This window comes from Phaseolus vulgaris, chromosome 1, assembly GCF_051622355.1.
Source record: "Phaseolus vulgaris cultivar YP4 chromosome 1, ASM5162235v1, whole genome shotgun sequence".
Taxonomy (NCBI): Eukaryota; Viridiplantae; Streptophyta; class Magnoliopsida; order Fabales; family Fabaceae; genus Phaseolus; species Phaseolus vulgaris.
In genome coordinates, this window is record NC_143498.1 from 2,172,283 (window position 1) to 2,194,695 (window position 22,413).

At 32.3% G+C, this 22,413-nt stretch overlaps 5 protein-coding genes across 9 annotated transcripts; 3 read left to right on the plus strand and 2 right to left on the minus strand.

Annotated features, from left to right (window-relative positions):
- Positions 1-476: 476 nt before the first annotated feature.
- LOC137816381 (Peroxidase superfamily protein) lies at positions 477-2,674 on the plus strand. Its single transcript, XM_068619496.2, has 4 exons — positions 477-810; positions 1,134-1,325; positions 1,551-1,716; positions 1,814-2,674. Exons 1-4 carry the CDS (start codon positions 484-486, stop codon positions 2,224-2,226), a joined length of 1,098 nt encoding a protein of 365 aa, XP_068475597.1. The 5' UTR covers positions 477-483; the 3' UTR covers positions 2,227-2,674.
- Positions 2,675-3,467: 793 nt separating this feature from the next.
- LOC137816382 (26S proteasome regulatory subunit 10B homolog A) lies at positions 3,468-6,257 on the plus strand. The gene is made up of 10 exons (XM_068619497.1): positions 3,468-3,716; positions 3,873-3,992; positions 4,215-4,351; positions 4,501-4,662; positions 4,829-4,915; positions 5,006-5,092; positions 5,176-5,313; positions 5,488-5,679; positions 5,753-5,851; positions 5,961-6,257. Exons 1-10 carry the CDS (start codon positions 3,617-3,619, stop codon positions 6,033-6,035), a joined length of 1,197 nt encoding a protein of 398 aa, XP_068475598.1. The 5' UTR covers positions 3,468-3,616; the 3' UTR covers positions 6,036-6,257.
- A 793-nt stretch (positions 6,258-7,050) lies between these two features.
- Positions 7,051-9,575, minus strand: LOC137816383 (uncharacterized). The gene is given in 7 exon segments (XM_068619500.2): positions 7,051-7,306; positions 7,308-7,388; positions 7,468-7,563; positions 8,203-8,322; positions 8,806-8,946; positions 9,105-9,333; positions 9,422-9,575. Coding segments are annotated over 6 exon segments (711 nt in total). The 5' UTR covers positions 9,324-9,333; positions 9,422-9,575; the 3' UTR covers positions 7,051-7,252.
- Positions 9,576-11,284: 1,709 nt separating this feature from the next.
- Positions 11,285-15,013, plus strand: LOC137816384 (NAD(P)-binding Rossmann-fold superfamily protein). 4 transcript variants are annotated; one of them, XM_068619502.2, is made up of 8 exons: positions 11,287-11,527; positions 11,612-11,704; positions 12,134-12,212; positions 12,339-12,417; positions 12,641-12,680; positions 12,775-12,909; positions 13,186-13,323; positions 14,551-15,013. In XM_068619502.2, the coding sequence occupies exons 1-8, from the start codon at positions 11,361-11,363 to the stop codon at positions 14,822-14,824; spliced, it is 1,005 nt and encodes a 334-aa protein (XP_068475603.1). In that variant the 5' UTR covers positions 11,287-11,360; the 3' UTR covers positions 14,825-15,013. The 4 variants fall into 4 exon arrangements, 3 of the variants coding, with proteins under 3 accessions (XP_068475602.1, XP_068475603.1, XP_090151808.1); XM_090295682.1 differs by having other exon boundaries at positions 11,289-11,527; positions 11,612-11,716; positions 12,641-12,690; XR_016515766.1 differs by having other exon boundaries at positions 11,285-11,704; positions 12,641-12,690.
- A 1,133-nt stretch (positions 15,014-16,146) lies between these two features.
- Positions 16,147-20,200, minus strand: LOC137816386 (uncharacterized). Of its 2 annotated transcripts, XM_068619503.2 has the most exons (6): positions 19,864-20,200; positions 19,070-19,141; positions 18,610-18,948; positions 17,891-17,922; positions 16,822-17,778; positions 16,147-16,685 (listed from the first exon to the last, which is right to left on the minus strand). In XM_068619503.2, the coding sequence occupies exons 3-5, from the start codon at positions 18,941-18,943 to the stop codon at positions 16,834-16,836; spliced, it is 1,311 nt and encodes a 436-aa protein (XP_068475604.1). In that variant the 5' UTR covers positions 18,944-18,948; positions 19,070-19,141; positions 19,864-20,200; the 3' UTR covers positions 16,147-16,685; positions 16,822-16,833. The 2 variants fall into 2 exon arrangements, with proteins under 2 accessions (XP_068475604.1, XP_090152070.1); XM_090295944.1 differs by lacking the exon at positions 17,891-17,922 and having other exon boundaries at positions 19,864-20,187.
- Between the last annotated feature and the right edge of the window lie 2,213 nt (positions 20,201-22,413).

The following is a 22,413-nucleotide window of genomic DNA, read 5'->3' on the forward strand; positions in this document are numbered from 1 at the left end:
TTCTTAAAAATTTATACAATAAATTACAACTTTAGAAACTTAATTTACTTATTTTTTTTAAAATTATGTTGAAACCGTGTTAGAATTACCAAAAATTCAATAAATATTTTTAAATTGAATACTCCATCGATTCATGTAATATGAGTGTTACATATGAAACTTTTCAGCTGGTCATGTTAATATAATTTGTTTTTCTTAACTATGGAGTTCAGATCGATATAGCTTACATATTTACGTCATATAATGTGAAAATATACATAAACAAAAAAAATTCTGCACTGTTTTGATTTGGTCCAGGAGCAGGTAATACCAGAACCACTGTCAAAACTAAATAATGCATCATCATCAGAAGCAGTGCAATCACACAACATATACATTGTTGAAACAGTCAAAGGCTTGGTTTCCCACATTATATGATTTGGTAAAAAGATTGGTTAGTTCGAAATTTGAGTAGTATATATATATGTCACACTAGTCTATTCAATGGAACATACAATCATCAAAATTAGCAAGCTCTCAAATTCAGTTGCTACACTTGTCTTTGTCACCATGACTTTCATCAAAGTCACTCTTCTTGTGATAATAATAGCCTTTTTCTCTGTTAAACTCTCTTGGGGTCACCCTGGCTTTCATTTTGGCTGGGGTGATCATCATGGAGGGATATCTTTTGGCCTTTCACCTCAATTCTATCAGTTTTCTTGCCCCCAAGCTAATGACATTGTCATGTCAGTGTTGGAGAAGGCCATTGCAAAAGACATGAGAATGGCTGCTTCTCTTCTTAGACTTCACTTTCATGATTGTTTTGTGCAGGTGAACTCATATTGCATTTCTCCTAATAAGCCCTCTTGAAACAATAACACTAATCCTAAACAAAATCATTTTCTTTTATAAAAGGTTTCAGACATTATTATGGAATTTGCCATCTCAGTTATACTAACATTTCAAATAACAACAATCATCTGTCATTACATAAAAAAAAGTATTACTTATTGTTAGAGTACTTATTACAACATATTGTATCAAATACTTGTCTTTTTTCTCTTCCTATCTGGTTGCTTCATGTGCAAAACTGTTATTTTTACACTCATAGGTGGACAGTCTAAGATTTCTAGTTCCTTTGTTGTGAATGGCAGGGCTGTGATGCATCAATTTTGTTGGATGATAGCACAAGAATAGTGAGTGAAAAAAATTCTGGACCAAACAAAAACTCTGTCAGAGGTTTTGAAGTGATTGATGAAATCAAGTCTAGGTTGGAAGAAGCATGTCCTCAGACTGTATCCTGTGCAGACATCCTTGCCCTTGCTGCTAGGGGCTCTACTGTTCTTGTAAGTGAACACACTTCACTCATACTGAGACAACTCAGAATTATCCACATAATATAGATATGTTGTCTAACACATGAGAAATCTTAATGTGTTAGGTTTGATCTAATGATAGAAGATGTGAATAATATATATGAACTTGGTTAGAAGAGAAACTAAACTAAAGGCAGTGAATTGATCATTGAGAAAAATGTGAGATCTTGAAACTTGTTTGATTCTTTTCAACAGAGTGGAGGACCTAACTGGGAACTCCCATTAGGGAGAAGAGACTCAAAAACAGCAAGTCTAAGAGGGTCAAACAAAAACATTCCTCCACCAAACGCCACCATTGAAAGTCTAATAACATTTTTCAAGCGTCAAGGCCTTGATGAAGCAGACCTTGTTGCCCTCTCAGGTGGAACTTCAACTTCTCATCCATGCTATCATGCTATGTTTGTTACATATTTCCCAGTAATGCACGAGTCACAGTTTAACACTTTATTCTAATGCAGGTGCACATACCATTGGGGTGGCAAGATGTGCCACATTCAAGCAGAGACTGTACAACCAAAAGGGAAACAACCAACCAGATGAGAATCTAGAAAAATCATTTTACTTTGATTTGAAGACAATGTGCCCAAAATCAGGTGGTGACAACTTCATTTCTCCCTTGGACTTTGGCTCCCCAAGAATGTTTGATAATACCTACTTCAAACTCATACTTAGGGGGAAAGGACTTCTTAATTCAGATGAAGTGCTTCTTGTGGGAAATGCTAAGGAAACTCGTAGATTGGTCAAGAAATATGCCCAAGATGAGAGTCTCTTCTTTGAACAGTTTTCCATGTCCATGATCAAGATGGGGAACCTTCGCCCTCTCACTGGATTCAATGGTGAAGTTAGAAAAAATTGTCGCATACTTAATTAACTAAGTATCGAATACGGAGCGTTCAGCGGGATAGTAACGAAACATTCGTGTTAATGATGTCTGAAAGTTTTATATAAAAAAAAATTAAGTAATATAGTTATATTTACATGACTTATTAATAAGTGTTATAGTTTTACCTTCTAAACAAAGAAGGAAAGAATTTGAAAGTGTTTGATCTTTGGTAGTTATGTTCTTAATCACTTAAGAGGGTTTGAGTGTGTTGCTGCTAAGTTAATCTGATGAGCTATGTTCAGAGTTATTGTCCTATGAAAGGATTGTGTGCAAATAAAGTTATTCAAATTAGAAGTAATACCATAGTAAGAATATTTAATAATGTGATAGCTAAATTATATCCATTATTACATTGCAAAATAAATTTATATTTTGCTTAAAGATCTTTGTACAAAGTGAATTTTTAAACAAGTGCTTTTAATGAAAATTGAAATAATATAAAGAGTGAGTATGAAATAATAGTCCTTTTAATTGATATACCATTATATTGGTATCAGTCAAAACACATGATAATGAAAAAATATATCGTTTTAAATAATTTTGTATGATTTATATAATATTAAAAATTAAAATGAAAAAAGATTATATTGTCCCTCCATATTTATTTATATTTCTTTTATTTTTTTAATAATACACGTATATTACATGTCAAATTTTATTATGATATTGACATGAAGTTTTTTAAAATAAAATAAAATAAAATAAAAGATTAAATTATTGATATAACATCCCATGCTGTTATATTTAAAGATGAATGATAAAACTATCAAGTGTGAAAATATGTAAATATTTATCCACGTGAGTAGTTATAATAACTAATATATCATATTACATAATTTATAATATATATCATTTATCATGTGCTAACTTCTTTTAATGTAATAGTATTCTTTTTAAATAAAGATAGTGTATTTCAAATTTAATAATTTTTTTTAATTTTAAATTTAAATAATTATAAAATAACAAAATAACTAAAATGAAATATTAATATAAAGATAAAATAGAAACAAATTTGTAAAAAAAAAAAACAATTATAAAATTATATATTTAATTTAATAAAAATGTGAAAATACACTTATGTATTTTTGTTAATTATATCTAATATAAAAAAGATATAGATTACCTAATAATAAAAAAATTAATTACAAATAAAAGTCAATAGTATAAAAAACTTTTCCAATATTCTAAAGATTTTATAAAAAAATTGCTTTAAATAAATTAGAGCAAATGTAGATAACTTGAATAGCAATCCATAGCAACCTATAAAACAGAGAATAGGGCTTAAGGCAAAAAACTCTCTCATTCACAACAGAGTTCATCGTTTTTCTCAATCCCGTTTTCCGATTTCAGATTTCGCTTTTAGCGAAAAACACTAACCATGACTGATACTGAAGATGCCACACGACGTCGTAATGCGGTCGCCGAGTACCGTAAGAAACTTCTTCAGCACAAGGAATTGGAATCCAGAGTGAGATCGGGTTCGTTTTTTCACTCCCTTAGCGATTCTCAGAGGCGTTTAGAATTCGCTATGGTTTTCATTTACACTGTTTATTCGCGATGCTGCCATGTTCCTATTGGTTAGGGTTTTGTTGTTATGAATTTTGACGTATTTGGCTTTAATACGCTGTTTGCAGTCAGAGAGAATTTGCGTGCTTCGAGGAAAGAGTTCAACAAAACAGAAGATGATTTGAAGTCTCTTCAGAGCGTTGGACAGATCATTGGCGAGGTTCTCAGGCCTCTCGACAATGAACGCTGTATTGAGTCTATCTTTTTTTTCCTTTCGTATTTTGTTATGATATTTCGCCATTCAATTTCATAGTATATTCTAATTGTATATTGAGATTATGAACACAAACTTATGTTTCATTTTAAATGTGAAAACCCTTGCCTAGTCATTCTGGATGATAATATATTTATTTGGTTGATGTGAACTTAAGCCTATGTTGATTATTATTTTCGTTGTTGATGTCTCTCAGTGATTGTTAAGGCAAGCAGTGGACCTAGGTATGTGGTTGGTTGCCGCAGTAAAGTAGATAAGACAAAACTGACTGCTGGTACGAGAGTGGTTCTTGATATGACAACACTAACCATAATGCGAGCACTTCCACGTGAGGTAAGGTTTTGTGGTTTACTCCTTTTATTTGATATGGTGAATGTGAAGTTTGTGCCCTTTGGGCTATCTGGTTTGGTTTCCTTCTGAAAATCATCTGCTAGTTTTTTGTGCCCGATGGTCAATATGAATGATCTATTGTGAATTGACAGGTTGATCCGGTAGTTTACAATATGGTGCATGAGGATCCTGGTAATATCAGTTACTCCGCTGTTGGTGGTTTATCTGATCAGATAAGAGAATTGAGGGAATCAATTGAGCTACCTCTGATCAACCCTGAGATCTTCATTAGAGTCGGAATTAAACCTCCTAAGGTGATTACTTTTCACTTTACTACTAGGTCTGTGACCTCTATTACATGTCTTGGCAGCACTGTCACCTAAGTTTCTATCTAAAAGTTCTCTAGCAGTAGTGTACTTTGATGAGCCATGATATTTAATTTTGAATCTGATTAGTATCTTCTCAATTATTGTCTCCCAGGGTGTTCTCCTTTATGGGCCGCCTGGTACTGGTAAAACATTGTTAGCTAGGGCAATTGCCAGTAACATAGATGCTAACTTCTTGAAGGTCAGAATTGTTTCTTTTCTGAATTTCTTTGTGTTTTTAGGCTTCCTTTAATCTTAAATGTAATGTACCTTATCCTCCATACTGATGTAGGTTGTTTCAAGTGCAATAATTGATAAGTACATCGGAGAAAGTGCCAGGTTAATTAGAGAAATGTTTAGTTATGCACGAGATCATCAGGTAGATTCTTGAATGAAGTTTCTTCCTATTTGTTTGTATAATAAAATGGAATGTAGTTCTGAATCTCCATTTTGTTTGTTAAGCCTTGCATCATTTTTATGGATGAGATCGATGCCATTGGTGGTCGTCGTTTCAGCGAGGGAACAAGTGCTGATCGTGAGATTCAGAGAACACTAATGGAATTGCTTAATCAACTCGATGGGTTTGATCAACTTGGGAAGGTATGTTTTGCTTCTTATTGCCATTTAGTCATATTTAGAACATGCTTCTTTCATTTATGTCAGATACAATTTACATAAAATGTAAAGTATAGCGACCTTGTAATTAATGTGGCTTCTTTATATTGTGATTTTTTTTCTCACTAAAAATGATTGCTGTCTCAATGGATGTTGTAGGTTAAAATGATAATGGCAACAAACCGTCCTGACGTACTGGATCCTGCTCTTCTGCGTCCTGGAAGATTGGATAGAAAAATAGAGATTCCATTACCAAATGAACAATCTAGGATGGAAATTCTTAAGATTCATGCTGCTGGGATAGCTAAGCATGGTGACATAGATTATGAAGCCGTTGTGAAGCTTGCTGAGGTGAGTTCAGTTTGGACTATTTTTATTGATAATTAGAGCACGTTTGATGTTTTTTTTATTGCAAATTTCTCAGGGCTTCAATGGAGCCGATCTTCGCAATGTGTGCACAGAAGCTGGAATGGCAGCAATTCGTGCAGAACGTGATTATGTGATCCATGAAGATTTTATGAAGGTGAGTTCTTTCTTTGAGGGAAACTATTTTTTTATCTAGTTATCATGTTCAAGGGAATCACCCTCATCACTCACTGGACCATAACATGACTTCTTTCTTTGGCGCGCAGGCTGTTAGAAAACTGAACGATGCAAAGAAACTTGAATCCAGTGCTCCCTACAGTGCTGATTTTGGCAAAGACTAGTGCTGTTATAAAATTCTTAGTCATGGATATCTAGGCAGTACATTTTTTGAGTCACAAATTCTTTGTGCAATTAGGTTTTCATTGAATTTTTTTTTTAGATTCTGCTATACATTATTTATATCACCGATCTTTGAATTTGTTCGTCTCCCCATTTATGGTTGAAGATTGAGTGAAATTTCCAATCTTGATCAATAAATCTGATTTGGTGCTTCATTGCAACAATCTAATCTTAAGTTTGGAATTTAGTTTCTCCTCAATCCACCTATCTAAGCTGCTGTTATAGTTATTATACTAATTTGGGGCCTTGGTGAACTGAGTGTTACGCTGTGTACTCTACCTTCCGTGTAAACACTGGTGGAAAGAAAAAACTTCTTACATCTTTTCTTTCTATTATATGGTTTCATTTTTACATATAAATATTTTTTGCACCTGAGTTGAAATTTTAATGGATGTAGGAAGTGGTGTGTTAGGCACTATGAAGCTCCGAAACTCTAATGGAGTATCCTGTCGGATATATGTATCGGACACTAACACTCGTAGAACACGACTGAGTAAAGTGTTCAATTCAAAAAATATGTTATATTTATGACAATTCTAACACGGGTCTAACACTTAAAAGGATAAATACAATAATTTTCTAAAAATTCAAATTTATTGTATAAATTTTTATTATGATTATAAAAATAAAGAACAAATCTTTTTAAACTAGTCATAAAAAATATATTTTTATTAAAAAAACTGAAATATATTTAATGCAAATAAATATTTATTTATCAGTTTACATAATTTATAATTATATAATATATAGATCCGTGTTAGTCTAAATAACTTAGAAAAATCTTGAAACCCACATTGACAAATCTCAATTTGCAACGGTTAGGGTGATTTTTTGGTATGATTGATAAGTGCTGGTGTTCGTTGGAATTGAATGGAATTCTGGACGTACTTTGCTTATAATATATTTTTTATAAGGTCATTATAGCCAGCGTAAAAGGAAAAATATGTACATTTTACATTAATCACCAAGCTTCACCAGCATAAAATGAATGTATTAAATTGATGTTGACCAGGCACACAAACCAATGAAATTTAGCTATTAAGGGGCTTGAAAGTTACATATACTGTGGCGTGTGGTACTGCGTTTCACAACCACCTCAGAGTGGTACCAAATTTAATAGATTGAATCATACTACTGTACTTTTTTGTCGCTCATCACTTCACAATTTTAATTGCTGTGGACCTGCTGTGGTTGACTCCTTCATCTTATGCTCTCTTGCTTAATTTGCGTTTTATCATTCTAACAATTTTGAAGAACCAGAATGCACTTACCAGCTGCAAACCCAATGCCATGGCCTGCAACGATGGAAGGAATTAAGCAAAGGTGAGCATAGTTACCTTCAAATTGGTTTTCAAAAGAAAAAAAATGTCATACCTTTATGAGAAGTGGATAGTCAGCTGATAAAGTTATGTAAGTGATACACGGTCCGACCAACATCCTAGCAAAAGCAAATATGCCAGCAAATAGAATCTGTGCCATTACGTCAAACTCAGCTTCAACACATCTTATGTCAATGTTTAATTCACACATTTCAAAACATTTCACTTTAATCTGGTTCGATTTAGTGTTTAGCCTCCAATTGAAATCTCATATATTTACTTTATATAGCATACAAATATATATACCGTGAAATATCTTAATATCTAGTCGATATGTAACACGGTATCTAACACATGAAGCTACCAACTCGTGCGTGAGATTATATATTATGGTGATAGAAAACGACCTGATAACGAGTAGTTTAATAAGTCTAATAACAATCGTTAGGATAAACTCGAAACGACTCTGATACCATCTTATTAAGAATGAAGAAACTAAATATAAGATTGATATCCTTAGTATAAAATACACACATAAGGATCTTTATTTATAGATGAAAATAATAACATAATAAATAATAAAATAAATAGTAGGTTAAGTCATTTACATTCAACAAATTCAATGTTTTCTAGGAAAAATAAAACCATAAGATCCAATTTTGAAATTACTTTGTTATACGAACTGAGGTTAAGATAAATGCTTACACTTTGCTTACTTAACAAGGCATTGCTAAAATTAAAGGCAGACATAAAATATTTGGTATGACTATAGACTATAGTTTTTACTTACATCAGCAGCCAAATTAAGGGGATTATCTCTGTAACCAAGCTCTTTCAGAAGCTCCCTCAAATGTAAGAATGGGCTTGATATCTCTGTTATCCACATTGTTGCTACCATTTCTGACCCACACTGTATGCAGATATGCCAAAAAATCATCAAATCCTCACAACAGAAAGCAATAGTTACAACAAAAAGGTTTCTGAAATTGAGGCAAATGGAGAACATTCACAAAAACGACTACTCGAAAATTTTACTACCAATCAAGATGACCAAATGTTAATACTTATTTTTAACAAATAGTAATAGATTAAAATAGATAAATTTGTGCAGAAGACAAGGAGCAAAACACACTTTTATATATGAATGATTACTAGAAAATGCATTTCTGAGAAGAAAAATGATGCTTTGACAATCTGAGAGTGGTATACAACTTTTGATGTAAGAATTGGCAAAAACTCAAAACAAAAACTGTTTAATTTTCAGAAACCATAAGTATGTTTAATCCTATATAGCACAGACATTAATATTAATATGGACATTGATACAATACGGAAAAAAAATAGACTGATATTGTGAAAACAATATTATTCCAAACTTTGAGCTTATGATTACCTTTTGATAGGAAAGACCTGCTACAATTCCAACAATGCTTACCAAATGGTGGACAGTGTTGTCTAGACTCACTCTTTCACCAAAGTGGCAACAAGCTAGATCATAAATGAGATAAGAAAGGCTCACTGCTAGAACTTGCATCTGTTCAGATCACAGTTCAAACTTTCCATATCAGTGCCAATTCTAAACAATTAAAAACAGCCAAATCCATTAAAATAGATGAAATATTCCTTCTCATATTTTTTGACTTTTTTTTTTCTCTTCTGTTCTACCTAAAGAACATGCAGTTAATTCAGTACCTGCTGGGGTGAAGATTTTGATCCCACACTACAAATTGGACACCTCCAATCTTCAATGGAGAGCGAAGCCAGAGTCACTGCCAAAGTTGCATGGAGAGTGGACACAACACGGTTGCAGAAATCAAAAGAGCGTTTGGGGAATATTCTTCTCACTATAACAAATGCTGATGTCCATGAAACAACTCCAACAACAATTGTCTTTGTAACATACTTTTCCATTTTCTCTACACTGCAAAATATGTATATGCAATTCAAGTTTCAGCAAATGTGCATCGTTATTACTAAAATTGACATAAACAAATGTACTATACACACACATATATGCATTATATGGTTCAGATTTCAAACCTTCTGCAACTATGATTCTGTGAGTGACATTAATTTGAGAGGACCCAAAGAAACATGAAGGTGAATTCCTTACACAACTGCCACCAGAAATATCGGTGAAGCAATGGCATATGATAAGTGGAGATAGGAGTTTGGAATTATCAGAAAATTATTGTGCAACTACCACATTTATTATATGTATGCAAGGACAGATAGATGAAATGAAATATGGTGCTATGCTCATTTTTGTTAGCCAGAAAAATTTATGGAACTACAAGGGTTTTTTTTAAAAATGCATTAGTAATAGATCTTTTATGATTCCCATATACTTTTCAACATGCTTTTTTTATTCTTTAACAAATATTACAAGAATTGTTAAGTAAAACCTTTAATTATCTCATCTTAAAAACACTGACACAGACACTCTGATGGGACATGAACACATAAATACGTTTAATATCTAAAATGTAGGATACGAGGACACAGATCTATATATTATATAATTATGAATTATATAAATTGACAATAAAGATTGTAACAAAAAGATGTTTCTCATAGTTGGTTCAAAAAGACTTGTTACTTATTTTTGTAGTCATAATAAAAATTTATATAAGTTTTTAGAAAATTAATGTATTTTTCCTTTTTGAAATTGTGTTAGAACCATGTTAAAATTGTCAAAAATTTAACAAATATTTTTTTAATTAGACACTTCATCGATACGTATCATACAAATATCGTACGAGTGTCGATATTTGATACGTGTGTCCACACCGCACATACCATTTAAGAGGCGTGTCCGAACCTCATAGGTATAGGTAACGAGTCTTTTTTTGTTCTTGATATGAAGTTCCAATTAAAGCCATTTTAGAAATATAATTATTTTTAAATATTTTTAATAATATTAAATGATTTTGAGTAACTTTTTAAATTAACTTAAAAGTCAAATAATTTTACTTGCATTTACATTTGAAAAAATAAGAGCAGTGACAACAGAAAGGAAATTGACCATGCAGAATTGGGGTTTGGTGAAAAGTTATGGCACTGTGCTTCCACTTTTTATTGCTAACAGTCAAAAATATTTTGAAAAGCATGATGTAGCAGAACTATAAATTCATACGTTATGAAAATGTGGATAAAAAAATGTTCAAACTTATTATTATTATTATCATTATGATTGAAATATATATATTTATGTTTAATATTTAAATATATATTTATTTAAATTCATATTTTTTTCAAAGAAAAAATAAAAAAACTAAATGATAATAAAGATAACAACTCAATCAAATAATAAGAAGAAATAAAAATTATAATTTTAAAAGAGATAAAAATATGAAAAAAAAAGTAAATTGTTTCACATAAGAATTGTTTCACATTTAATAAACTCTTTTAAGTGTTTAATAAATTGTTTTATGTTCGATAAACTACTTCACATACATTTAAAATTTAAAAACGAAAGGACAGTAAATTAATTTTAAAAATAAAAAATTTCAATTAATTATAAAAATAATTAATTATTTAATAAATATTTAAAAATAGAAAATAAATGAAATATTCAATATATAATATTAATAAGAATAAAATAGAAATAAAATTGTATACACTAAAAACAATTATAATGAAAAATTATATATAGTATAGATTAATTATTTTCATTTTTATTTATATATGATTTATTTATATTCAAAATTATTTTAGTAATATTTAAAAATATAATATTCGTGGAAAATTACTATATCATCATTATTATATAAATTTTATAATGATTATGATATTTATTTTATTTCTAATATCATTGTCACAGTTACTGTGTGAGCTAAAGTTTTGATTTATATGATTATTATATATCTAATAATCATATAGAGATTTGACGCTACAATCTCTGTTTATGTTTCTTCCCTGTAACACTGTAATTTGGAAGATTTTGTCATGGAAATAGCTTTATCGATTCCTCTCCAACGTTGCCATGTTCATAATCATGATGGGACAAGTTTTGGTTCGATATCCCCAACGTTGTCTGAAAACCGCAGGATGTTCATTCTGGGTATGGGATTCGTGGGGCAATCACTTGCACGAAAACTCCACAACCAGGGATGGTTAGTTACATTACATTCTCTTCCCTTCAATATTTACTTTTTTTGCTTCAAAATTTGTCTCATTGAATCAATGATTATTGGTAGGGTCGTGTCTGGGACTTGCACAACCCATGTGAAGAAGCAGCAGCTCCAGGAAATGGGGTTTCATGTCCACCTTTTCGATGCAAACCACCCCGAGTGAGTCAACCGGTAATTTTTGCCTTCAATTTTTCATTTTATCTTGAAACAATCACTAACAGTTATGTGGGTGTTAATTGGATTTGATGTCCAAATTGGGAACTATAAAGGGCACATTTGTGCTTTAGGAATTTCATATTGAGTAGAATAAACTATCGGTGCTTAAGTCATGAGGCTCTTCCACATGATGAAATAGTTTTGTTTGGTTATAGTTCTTACAAAGATGGCCTATTGTACTCTTCTTATATGCTCAAGTCCTAACAATTGTGTATCAGTGGAATATGACTTTCTGGATTAAATGCTATGAAAACTTCAAATATTTAGTTGCCAAGAGGATTTCATGGTAAATAATATCTTTAGGGAGTCAAATATGGATGTGATATATCTCACTTGATGGATAAGACTTTTGCTGTTGTGTTTGTTTTGCAGTCTGGATATCCTAAGGCTACTGAAAAATTACACTCACATTCTTGTGTCTGTGCCCCCTCTTGTTGGCATTGGTGATCCGGTATGATTTTACTGTAATGTAACTAACAGCTGTTATATGTGTGTCACCATTCTATGTACTTTTTGTACTCTGAGGGTAACATCTTTATACTTTTCACCTTTTTAATTATCTTGTATTGATTTATAGTTGCTCCAGCATGAAGAACTTTTAAGAAGCTCGTTAGTAAATTCAGATCTTCAGTGGCTGAGTTACTTGTCTTCAACTAGTGAGTCTACATTAAAATTAATGTTAAGGTTTAGTCATGCACTTAAGTGATAAATTTATTGTTTCGTACTTTCCCTTTTCTTTTTTTCAAAAAAAATGGTACGCGGTCTGGGGCTGCATTATCTATTGGATCAAATGTTCATACTGTACATAGACTGTGCTACTGCTTAGACATATTTTTCTGTATTGCTTTCAGAGTGATGGAGAGACTTTCTATCTTGCAGGTGTCTATGGAGACTGTGCCGGTGAATTGGTGGATGAGGAGTAAGAGAGTGTAACTAAATAAATCACTTGCCTTCCAAAATTTCTGAATCTTCTCTGTTAGTTGGTTCTTAGTGTGTGCATCATGTTCTGACAGTTATCCAACAAACCCAGAAAGTGAGTTGGCTAAATTAAGGTTAAGTTCCGAAGAAGGCTGGTCACATTTGTCTCACGATCTTGGGATCTCACCACTTTTATTCCGACTAGGAGGTATCTATGGCCCTGGTAGAAGGTACTTGCCTGTTCTTACTTTAATTTTTCTATCATCAGTTTCTTTGTAGGATCTGTAAAAGCTTAGAAATTTCTTGTCTGAGTTAGATGCCATGGTAATCAATTCAAATCTGTCATTCTAAGGATATACTACTCAATAAATGTCATATCATATCCCATTTGAGATAATATAAGACCCTCATCCGTGGGTTTATGTTTACATGGCAAGATGCTCTATCACTTAATTGTCAATTTAGCATATATACTCTTTTGGCTTTGAAAATTTCTTTTGTTTTAGTGCCATTGATACAATAATCAAGCAGAAGCCGATGTCAGAAGGTCAGAAGAGGAGAAAACACCGAAAATACACATCCAGAATACATGTTGATGACATCTGCCAGGCACTGATGGCCACTGTTTATGTACCTCCCCCCAGGTGAATTTCCTCTACAATTAACTTTCTGGTACATTCAACACCTTTGTGAAATGTTTCTAAACTGAATAGGAAAAAATTTCCAAGAATAAAACAAAGTTGTAGGATTGTCAAACCTCTACTTTCTAGTCCTGCAGTAGTGGAAGGTTATGGCAGTTACCAACCATGAAGTGCCTAGGTAGCTGGAGAAACACAATTCTTGAATTTTAGTTTTATTTCAATGCTCATCATCTGTATTTACTGTTGCAACTTTAGATACAAAACAAATGAAATGTTTACCTTCTCAAAATACATGTAGAAATCCTCCCAAATAAAGCAACTATTGTAAATGCATACGCAAGATGAAGGCATTGACTGAGGCTGTTTATCTAACGAACACATCTTAAGCTTGAGATTTATTAGAATTTCTTCGTGTTGAGCATGCAAAGGTTTTAACTACCATTTAAAGTACTTACGCTATTGTAAATACACAGTCCTAAATATTGGTTATGAATGTTAGTCACGATTTTAATAATCTGTCTGCATCCATAATTGTGGTTGCAATGTCAAGGTTTTGATGATTCATACAACCACAATTGTGACCTTGACTTGACAGCCACGTTTACTTGCAATTTTCTGCAATATAAAAGTTTGTGATGAAAGAGAAACATAACCTAACTACAATTGAAAGCCATAATTATTTTTTCCTACCTTCTTTGTTTGTTGATTCATACTATCGACCTTAACAAGAATAAAGTGGGCATGGGCAATTCGTAAAGAGACAGCAGTTAGTGCCTATGAGCACAAGGAGCCAAAAACTTGGGATGCATTAATAAAGTATGTCCTGAAATTATCTTAATGCTGTTGAGTAAATAGTCTCTTTGATTCCTGAATTTGTTGGATACTGTCATATTAGTTCCTGAATAGAAGAAAATTAGATAAATCATTGAAAGTTTAACAACCACATTAATCCAAACTTCAAGAAAACATGCTATTAAATGATGATACTAACATATATATATATATATATATATATATATATATATATATATAGAGAGAGAGAGAGAGAGAGAGAGAGAGAGAGACTTAAATGATGACAGATAGTTAGATTTAAGGACTTATTTGACATCTAAATACTTGTTTAACATTTTCTAATTGTGACAACACCTACCATTTGCAGCAACTATAGTGATTGTTTATTCTCTTTTTTTATTGGTTGTGCTCATTGGGTGAATATGCTCATATTTTCAGTGAAATTTACAATATTGTTGATGATGACCCTGCTCCGAGGGAAGAAGTGTTTGAGTATGCAATGAAACTGGTGGAGGAAAAGTGGCCAGGGCTGAAGTTACAGAGTATGGAGCAGAGGCAGAAAGAGTGGTCAAATGTAAATCCAAAGGGTGACAAGAGAGTGTGTAATGGCAGAATGAAGAGGGAACTAAGGGTGCAACTACTTTTCCCTGATTACAAATCAGGATTGAAGAGTATAATTCACCAAATTCAGAATCCATTCCACTGTCATTGACCAAATTCAGTGTCTCAGTCATTATTCAACTCACTTCATGTTTGTTTCTCTGGGCACAAATGCTATTTCACTGCTTCAACTAAGAACCCTAAAATTAACACTTCAAAAGCTAGGTTAAATATGTCATCAAAACAATTGCTATGATTGTGCCACTTAACTAGTAATCTCAAATTCTAGTTTTGATACAAAGTGTTTGGATAGAGAGTTTAATTTATTTAGTTATAGCAATCTTTTCTGGTTCAATTAGGGTTTTCTCTAGTGCAAAATGCAATTCAATAAACCAAGATAAATAATCACAAAAGTAACTTTGTTGAAAAAAAGCATGATGATGAAACGTTTTCAATTGCTACATATAAAATATATTTTAATTATCTATTGTATTTAAAAGTTTATATTTGTAAGACCTATTTATGTAGGTTTTTTTTGTTTTGTAGATAAACAGTAAAAGAGAGGTATTTTTTAATACCTCATTTATTATTATCAAATGTTCTGCCATGTTCTCTATATATCTATCTATCCAATAGCAGCATTCGAACACTGACTATGAGGATGTGAGTTTAAATCAAAACCACATAGACAAGTGATGCCACTGTGGAAAAAATGCATCTTTTATTGTAAAAGCATAAAGACCTTTATGTTATATTAGCACCTTCTCACTTTTCTACATTTTATAAATTTTAATATTACATTAAAAAATTGAATAAATTTTAAATTTTTACTATAATGAATGTGTTGTGTTTTAAAACATGAATTATGTTTTTTTTAAAAGTAATAAAATGGTATGATTTTGATCTTTATACAAATTTTTTTCAAATTTGTCTTTTGTCTTTATATTTGTGAATTGATGAATTTAGTTCTCATTTTTTTTTAAATGTGATTTTACTATTTTTTCTTTTACCTTGATTTAATATTTAGTGACAATTTTTATTATCAACAAGAATGAATTTACATAATATGTGATATTAGTCTTCTAATATTTGAATCTAGTATTTAATAATAATTTGTTCACTGTTTACAAAGCCGATTAAGAGATTAAATCACATATTTTTAAAGTTTTAAAATGAATTAATCAAGATTTGACTATAATGATTTAAAAATATTTAACTCTGAAATTAAAGAAATAGTTGTTTACATATATATGACTTTAGAAATAAATTATCTTATAAAAATCATAAATTTATGCGCGACTCACTTTTTTAAGTTTAGTTTTATTAACAACTTTAGGGAAATTCGTTTTTATTATTTATTATTTTTACATAGATTTGTTGCCACCACCATCCACAAACACTACCACTTATATATAAGTACATAAATTGGGTAAATTAAAATAGTATATTTTTTGAATTTAAACAGGGAACTGTTTTTAAGTATAAAAGTAGAGGTTTAGGGAAATCCGTAATTTGCATGCAGGATTGAGAGTGCAATAGGATTAGTATGTTTTTTGGTTTCATCTAATTCTCTCTTCAATCAACTACAACATTCAGTGATCCTGTCTCATACACCACTCTTCAGATTCACCTTCTCCACATAACATAACTCCTTCTATATGACTCACTGAATTTGCCAAGTTATCTTATATTCATTCATTAGAAATATAAATACAATGGTTAAAACACATTTAAGTTTCCTGCGTTTTAAACCATATTTTCTGGAGTTGCAGAAATGTGCAGCAGGTAGAATGAAGCAGCTGCCTCTGTTACTGTTACCATAGAAAATAATGAAGCAGAAATCTTGGGAAATAAAATATATCTATTCTTTCCTCTGCCTCCCTGTGCTCGTCATTGCTTTGGCTCAGCCTCAGTTGCCAAGGGACGTTATATTCATAAAATTCATATGAACCACATCAACCTCACTGGGATTTCTGGTCAAAAGTCAAAATTAATTAATTTAAAGCGTTTAAAACTATGAGTAATGTTAGACTACATAGAAAATATTCAAAATTATAAATTGATGGTGGGTGTTATCACTACTAGAATTAGAGAATGATGGACTCTTACAGCAAATGGAACTCAATCTTTACGATATCTTGCCCAAAATCCTTTCTTCCTTGCAGAATCATTATCGGACAGGGATCGGCTCCACTTGGATCCAAGTGAAAAGTGCCGCCTCAAGAATGGCTTTCCAAATGTGCTCCTACCACTGGAGCTAGGCTCCATTTTTGAAACTTTTCCTCCCAAATTAATATCTTTTTGGCGATCAAAAACATCAAAACCACCATCAAGGTAGCTATCAACTACACGGTTTCTGGATATCTTGTGGTTCTTGGCCTTTATCTCTGATTCAGCCCGAAGAACTTTTCTAGACAACTTTGAAAAGTGCTTCTCTCCAACCATACAAATTGGACAAGCTGGATCATACCTATCTGCCTCTGGTGTCATAGCCTCTAAACACTCTGCATGATATGCATGACCACAGACCAGCACAGCAACAACCGAGAGATCATTGTTGGCAATAAACTTCTGGTTGCTCCATGTTGATCTCTCAGTCAAAAGCTTTGAGCAAGCCCCACAAGATTGTAGTTCCATGGAGGGAGAATATGAGAACCTGCTACTGGATCCACTTATCTTGTGACGACCAGAGCCAAAACACTCACTATCAAAAGACCACCGTTCCCTTTGGGATGATGCCACCATCTCAGAGAAGGTTCGCATTGACCAGCCATCAGATGATCCACATAGGGATCCAGCAGCCATTTCATTGCTGCAAGTAGAGAGTACAAAGGATGGCCTACCTTCAGAAATTGAGTTGTCTGGCGATTTCAGACCCATGATTCGACTATCAGAAATCTGTCTCAACAGAGGGTGTGCTGGAGAACGATGTGCCCATCTTGTTGGGGTAGAGTTGTGAAGATGGTGATAATTGTGATTAAGCAAAGGATCTGCTGTGGCTGTTGAGAAGACTGAAGGTATTGAAAAAGAAAGATTTGGTATTGAAGATTCCGCTGGGTTCTTCACCTAAAGAGAAACACAGATTAAGAGTGAGCCCAGCAGTACTACAGCAGAAAGCCTAAAAATCAGATTATGCACCACAAAACTCATGGTTCCAATTTGGTTGCTCAAAACTAACCACTGTAGAAAAATTGCTTGACATGGACAGATCTGCAACAAGCACATGGAGGGAGAACAAAGAGAAATCAATGCCAAACAAAGAAACATCAACCCAATGAACCAAAGTGCATAAAAGACAGCATCAAGAACAGAATGTCAATAACATTATCTGGGACCATTCAACACAACAAACCAAGTTTGAAAACTATACACTGGATAGGAAAATAGCAAAAAGATAAGGTGGTGAACACAGCCATACACAATATAAAGAAGACTCACGTGTGAGATAAAGATCCCTTGAATATAAAAAGGCAACAGCAAGGGTTTTTCTTTTTCAAAAGATATATAAAATCCCACCTATTTTCTCAGAAGCTATTGATTATGTATTTACTAATATTTGTGTTGCATTGTGAAGCCTGTTTGTAATCATTCTCAAAGCCTACGACTGTACTGTGCAGGATTTTCATTTTTGGGTAAGCATACTGAAAGGGCTTCAATGTCAAGGTTGCCTAACGGTAACAGAAACATTTCTCATGGGATAATTGCTCCACCACCATACAACAATTTACAAAAGGAAATTGTATACTGTTTCATCCTATATTATGTACTAAAAGTAAGAATACCCCCAAAAACGATGGGGATGGAAGAGGCCTAAGTGTTTTAACTAAGACTGACCCGTCAAACATTGTGCTTATGGTAAAGGACAAAAGAATAATAGAGTTCAGGGTTTGCATTTACCAGAAGAGGGGGTCATCAGATTTGCAACCAGTGCCTCATCAACAGGGGACTTCAGAGAAATAGGAGTCACAGAATTCTCCATGATGCTTCCCCCATCTGACAAATTACCTCTTTCGGAACTTAATGAACCTTTTAACTCCATGCTGACATTTCTACTGTCCACATGAGATGTGTGATAAGAAGGATTCTCAATTTCACCAGCAACACGCTCCCTACTATCCCATTGAAAGCTCCACGATGGTGAACAAACAACATCTCTACGCACGGTTTCACCTCCAGTTCTGTTAGGAAGATTAGGATCCTTTGCAGCAGCAACACAACAAGCTGATCCCATGATAACTGCAGAAAAACGTAGAAGCCAATCTAAACTATAGCCACAAACACTAATTACTCTGTAGTGTAAAGACAAATTCAAGATTTGCTTATACTTTTTTAACAAAAAAGAAATCCAATTGTGTACCTGGAAATCACAATTGAAAACTCAAAAGCCACCACCTCAATTTCCAGCAAGAAATGGTAACCCTACTTCCTCCTGAAAAATAAACAAAAAGGAAAGACGATTAAACTCTTAGATTACAAGGTAACTAAAAAAACCTTCCAGAGACCAAAAAGCTCCAGACAAGGAACCAAGCCCTAGACTTCGGATTTCTAACGCTCTAATCTAACGAAATCTAATTCAGAGAAAATTCCAACGGAAAACTCAATCGTAGAAAACTGTTTCTATTAATTGCATCCAACGATTAGAAACTAAATACATATGTAAAAAAAAAATTCAAAACGACCAACAGCTTCAACCGTAAATACAAGGTTTCCTAACATAAACATAAAAAAGAGGAAGAACAATTAAATCCATTCTACAAGTATCAAAAACCACTCAACCATCCTCTAAGTTAAATAAAACCAGTTCAAGTAAAAGATTTCCATATAAACAACAGAAAGCAATAATTACGATACGCACACACAAACAGCGTCATTATGCACACTTCAAAACACAAATCCAGAGCCAATACCTAGAAATAACAACCTAATCCGGTTCGTTTTCTTCAAAAATCCATGAACTCGTCAAAACAATTAAGAACAAAAAATTCAATCCTCTCTCAGCTAATTTATTTCCTCGAGCCTCAAGAATTTCTAGGGTTTCGAAACATTCTAAATACTAGTAGCGTTGATGCATACGACTAACTATTAACATGATTAACGAAAAGGAGAAATTGAAGAAGAAGAAGAAGAAGAAGAAGCATGCGCGAATCTTACGCGGAAACTATAAACTGAGATAAAAGAGGGAAAATAGTTGAGGTGTGGTCATAGACGGAAATGGACTTGGTGGCGTCCGTTTGAGAGTTAAAGCACGGCGGCGGCGGAGCAGAAGCCGGTACGACGGCGTTAGGGTAGAGGTTGTTGAAAACGGAACGGTGGCGCTGTGTTTGTTTCTCTGTATTGTGTGACTGTGACTCACTGCATCTTTCTCTTTTTATTTTTCTTCTGCAAACGTCTGTTTCTATCTTTTCCTTTTGCTCTTTCCACACCTCTCTTCTCTGCGTTTCTCGCTCTTTAATAATTATTTATTTTTTTTATACCAAAAAACAAAAAAGTGCGCGTTGAATATTATAATAACTCATAAGAAACCATGGATGAGAAATGGACGCTTTAGTTTCCACCACGTGGAGCGCACTATAAGCTCACATGCACCCAATTAAGAGAATATTACAGAAATTGCGACCGAGGAGAAACCATTGACCAAGATCTTTCCGTGGTTACAACGCTGGTCAATTTTTGCCATGCTCTGACTAAGACTATGACCGTTCGATGCGTTTAGAATTATCAAGACTCATAACACCAAAACACCGTAATGTTATCTTGAGTCCGATCTACGTATTATTGGATATTGATATTCTTTGTAGTCATACGGATTGGATATCGACATTCGACATTTCAGTGAAGTGTTTAATTCAAATAAATATTTGTTGAATTTTTAACAATTATAGCACGGTTTTAATATATTTTTAAAAATAAAAAGTATATTAATTTTTTAAAAACATAAATTTATTGTATAAAATTTTATTATGATTAAAAAAATACATAAGAAATCATGAGAAACATCTTTCTACTAAAAAAAAATCTAAAATATACTTATGCATATAAATTTTTATTATCCATTTATATAGTTTATAATTATATAATATATAAATTCATGTTGTGTTATCTAAATTTTAAATATCATACATATTTCTGTGTTCGTATCCATCGTGTCTCTATGTCTATTGCTACATAAGTTTAGAATGAGTTCAGTTTATCATAAGTCAATGTTGTTGAAACTCTCCCATTAACTAACTATAAACTCTAATTTCAAAGTAATTGTATCTCTATTTTTTTTATTCAGCTTCTTCTGTCCATAGTAGAAGCAATTTTATCGATCGTGCTTATTTAACCTTATCCTAGCTATCATAATTTTCATAAAATTGATATATTTTTTAATTTTTTTATATATTATGTCAAAAAGTGTTTTATTTATAGCGATATTTTATTAATTGAACATTTATGTGTGTTGTTTCTAAAGTCGCTGTTGACTTTTGTTGCATGTGTGCTTAAAATGCAACAAAGTCTTTTTTTTTCCTCTCAAACTCATTAGAAAATGCATTTATTGAAAGACCAAAAGCTTTGAATGGTTTATTAAGACTCTACTACACATCTTCTTCATTCTTTTCAGGTGGAGCTATGCTTATTATATTAAGAAGGGGAAAAAATGTCAAACGAAATATGTCGGAGATCCCACATCGACTAGAGATTAGAGTCTTTCATGAGATTAGAGTCTTTCATTGTATATAAGTGAGTGCAAACCTCAACTTCATGAGCTGGTTTTATGGGGTTGAGTTAGACTCAAAGTCCACTTGTTAACAAAATATACTATCTGAGGATTTAATATTGAGATGTTTTTGAGTTTTTCTTTTAATATATTTTAATTAAAAACTTGTAATGAATATCTAATGATTGTATTATATAAAATTTTCACATAAAATTATAAAATCACTCACAATTTTAATATGAAAAAACAAATTTATTTTATAAAATATTTTAAAATGAATCATAAATAAAAAACAATAACTTGTTTCCGGTCAAACAAAAGGGAACTATGTTATTTGTGAAAATCGTACCAAAAGCTATATAGAACACAGAAAACATTACAGGCCCATAATTTTTGTAAAGCCCAAAAATCTCAAATTTATTTTAGGTAAAGGAAATTACTTCCTGCATCCAATAAATTAACATACATCCAATTATCATTGGAAAATGACTAAAATGCCTCTTGGAATATATTTCCAGATTTAAAAATAATTATTGTAATAAAAAAGATAGTGACATTTTTGTAATATTTTTGCCATTTTCGCTATTTTTAACAACGATTTCGCTGAACTGTGGTTATATATCTAAACATGTGTAATTTGTGACGATTTCTAAACAAATCGTGGTTATATATGAATACAAATCTTACCCATAGAGCGAAGCTTCTTTTCTTTTCACTCTTGAATGTTCATTTCGTCTTCTTTCTCACTCTACTTGATCTAAAAATTACTGTAAACCCGAACTTATAAACCTAAATAAGTTTTATTAGATACTTCTTAATATTTTAAAAAAAATTATAATCAAAGAAAAGTGTTAATAATTGACACTGTCCACGTTGCGTCATAAACCTGTAGCAAGCTTTTTTACTTTTTTGGTCCAGAAGAGTTTTTTGAATTAATTAATCTTGCACTTCTCTTTGCTTCTCATGGGTGCAATTTACACACCATGCTGCAACCATCACTT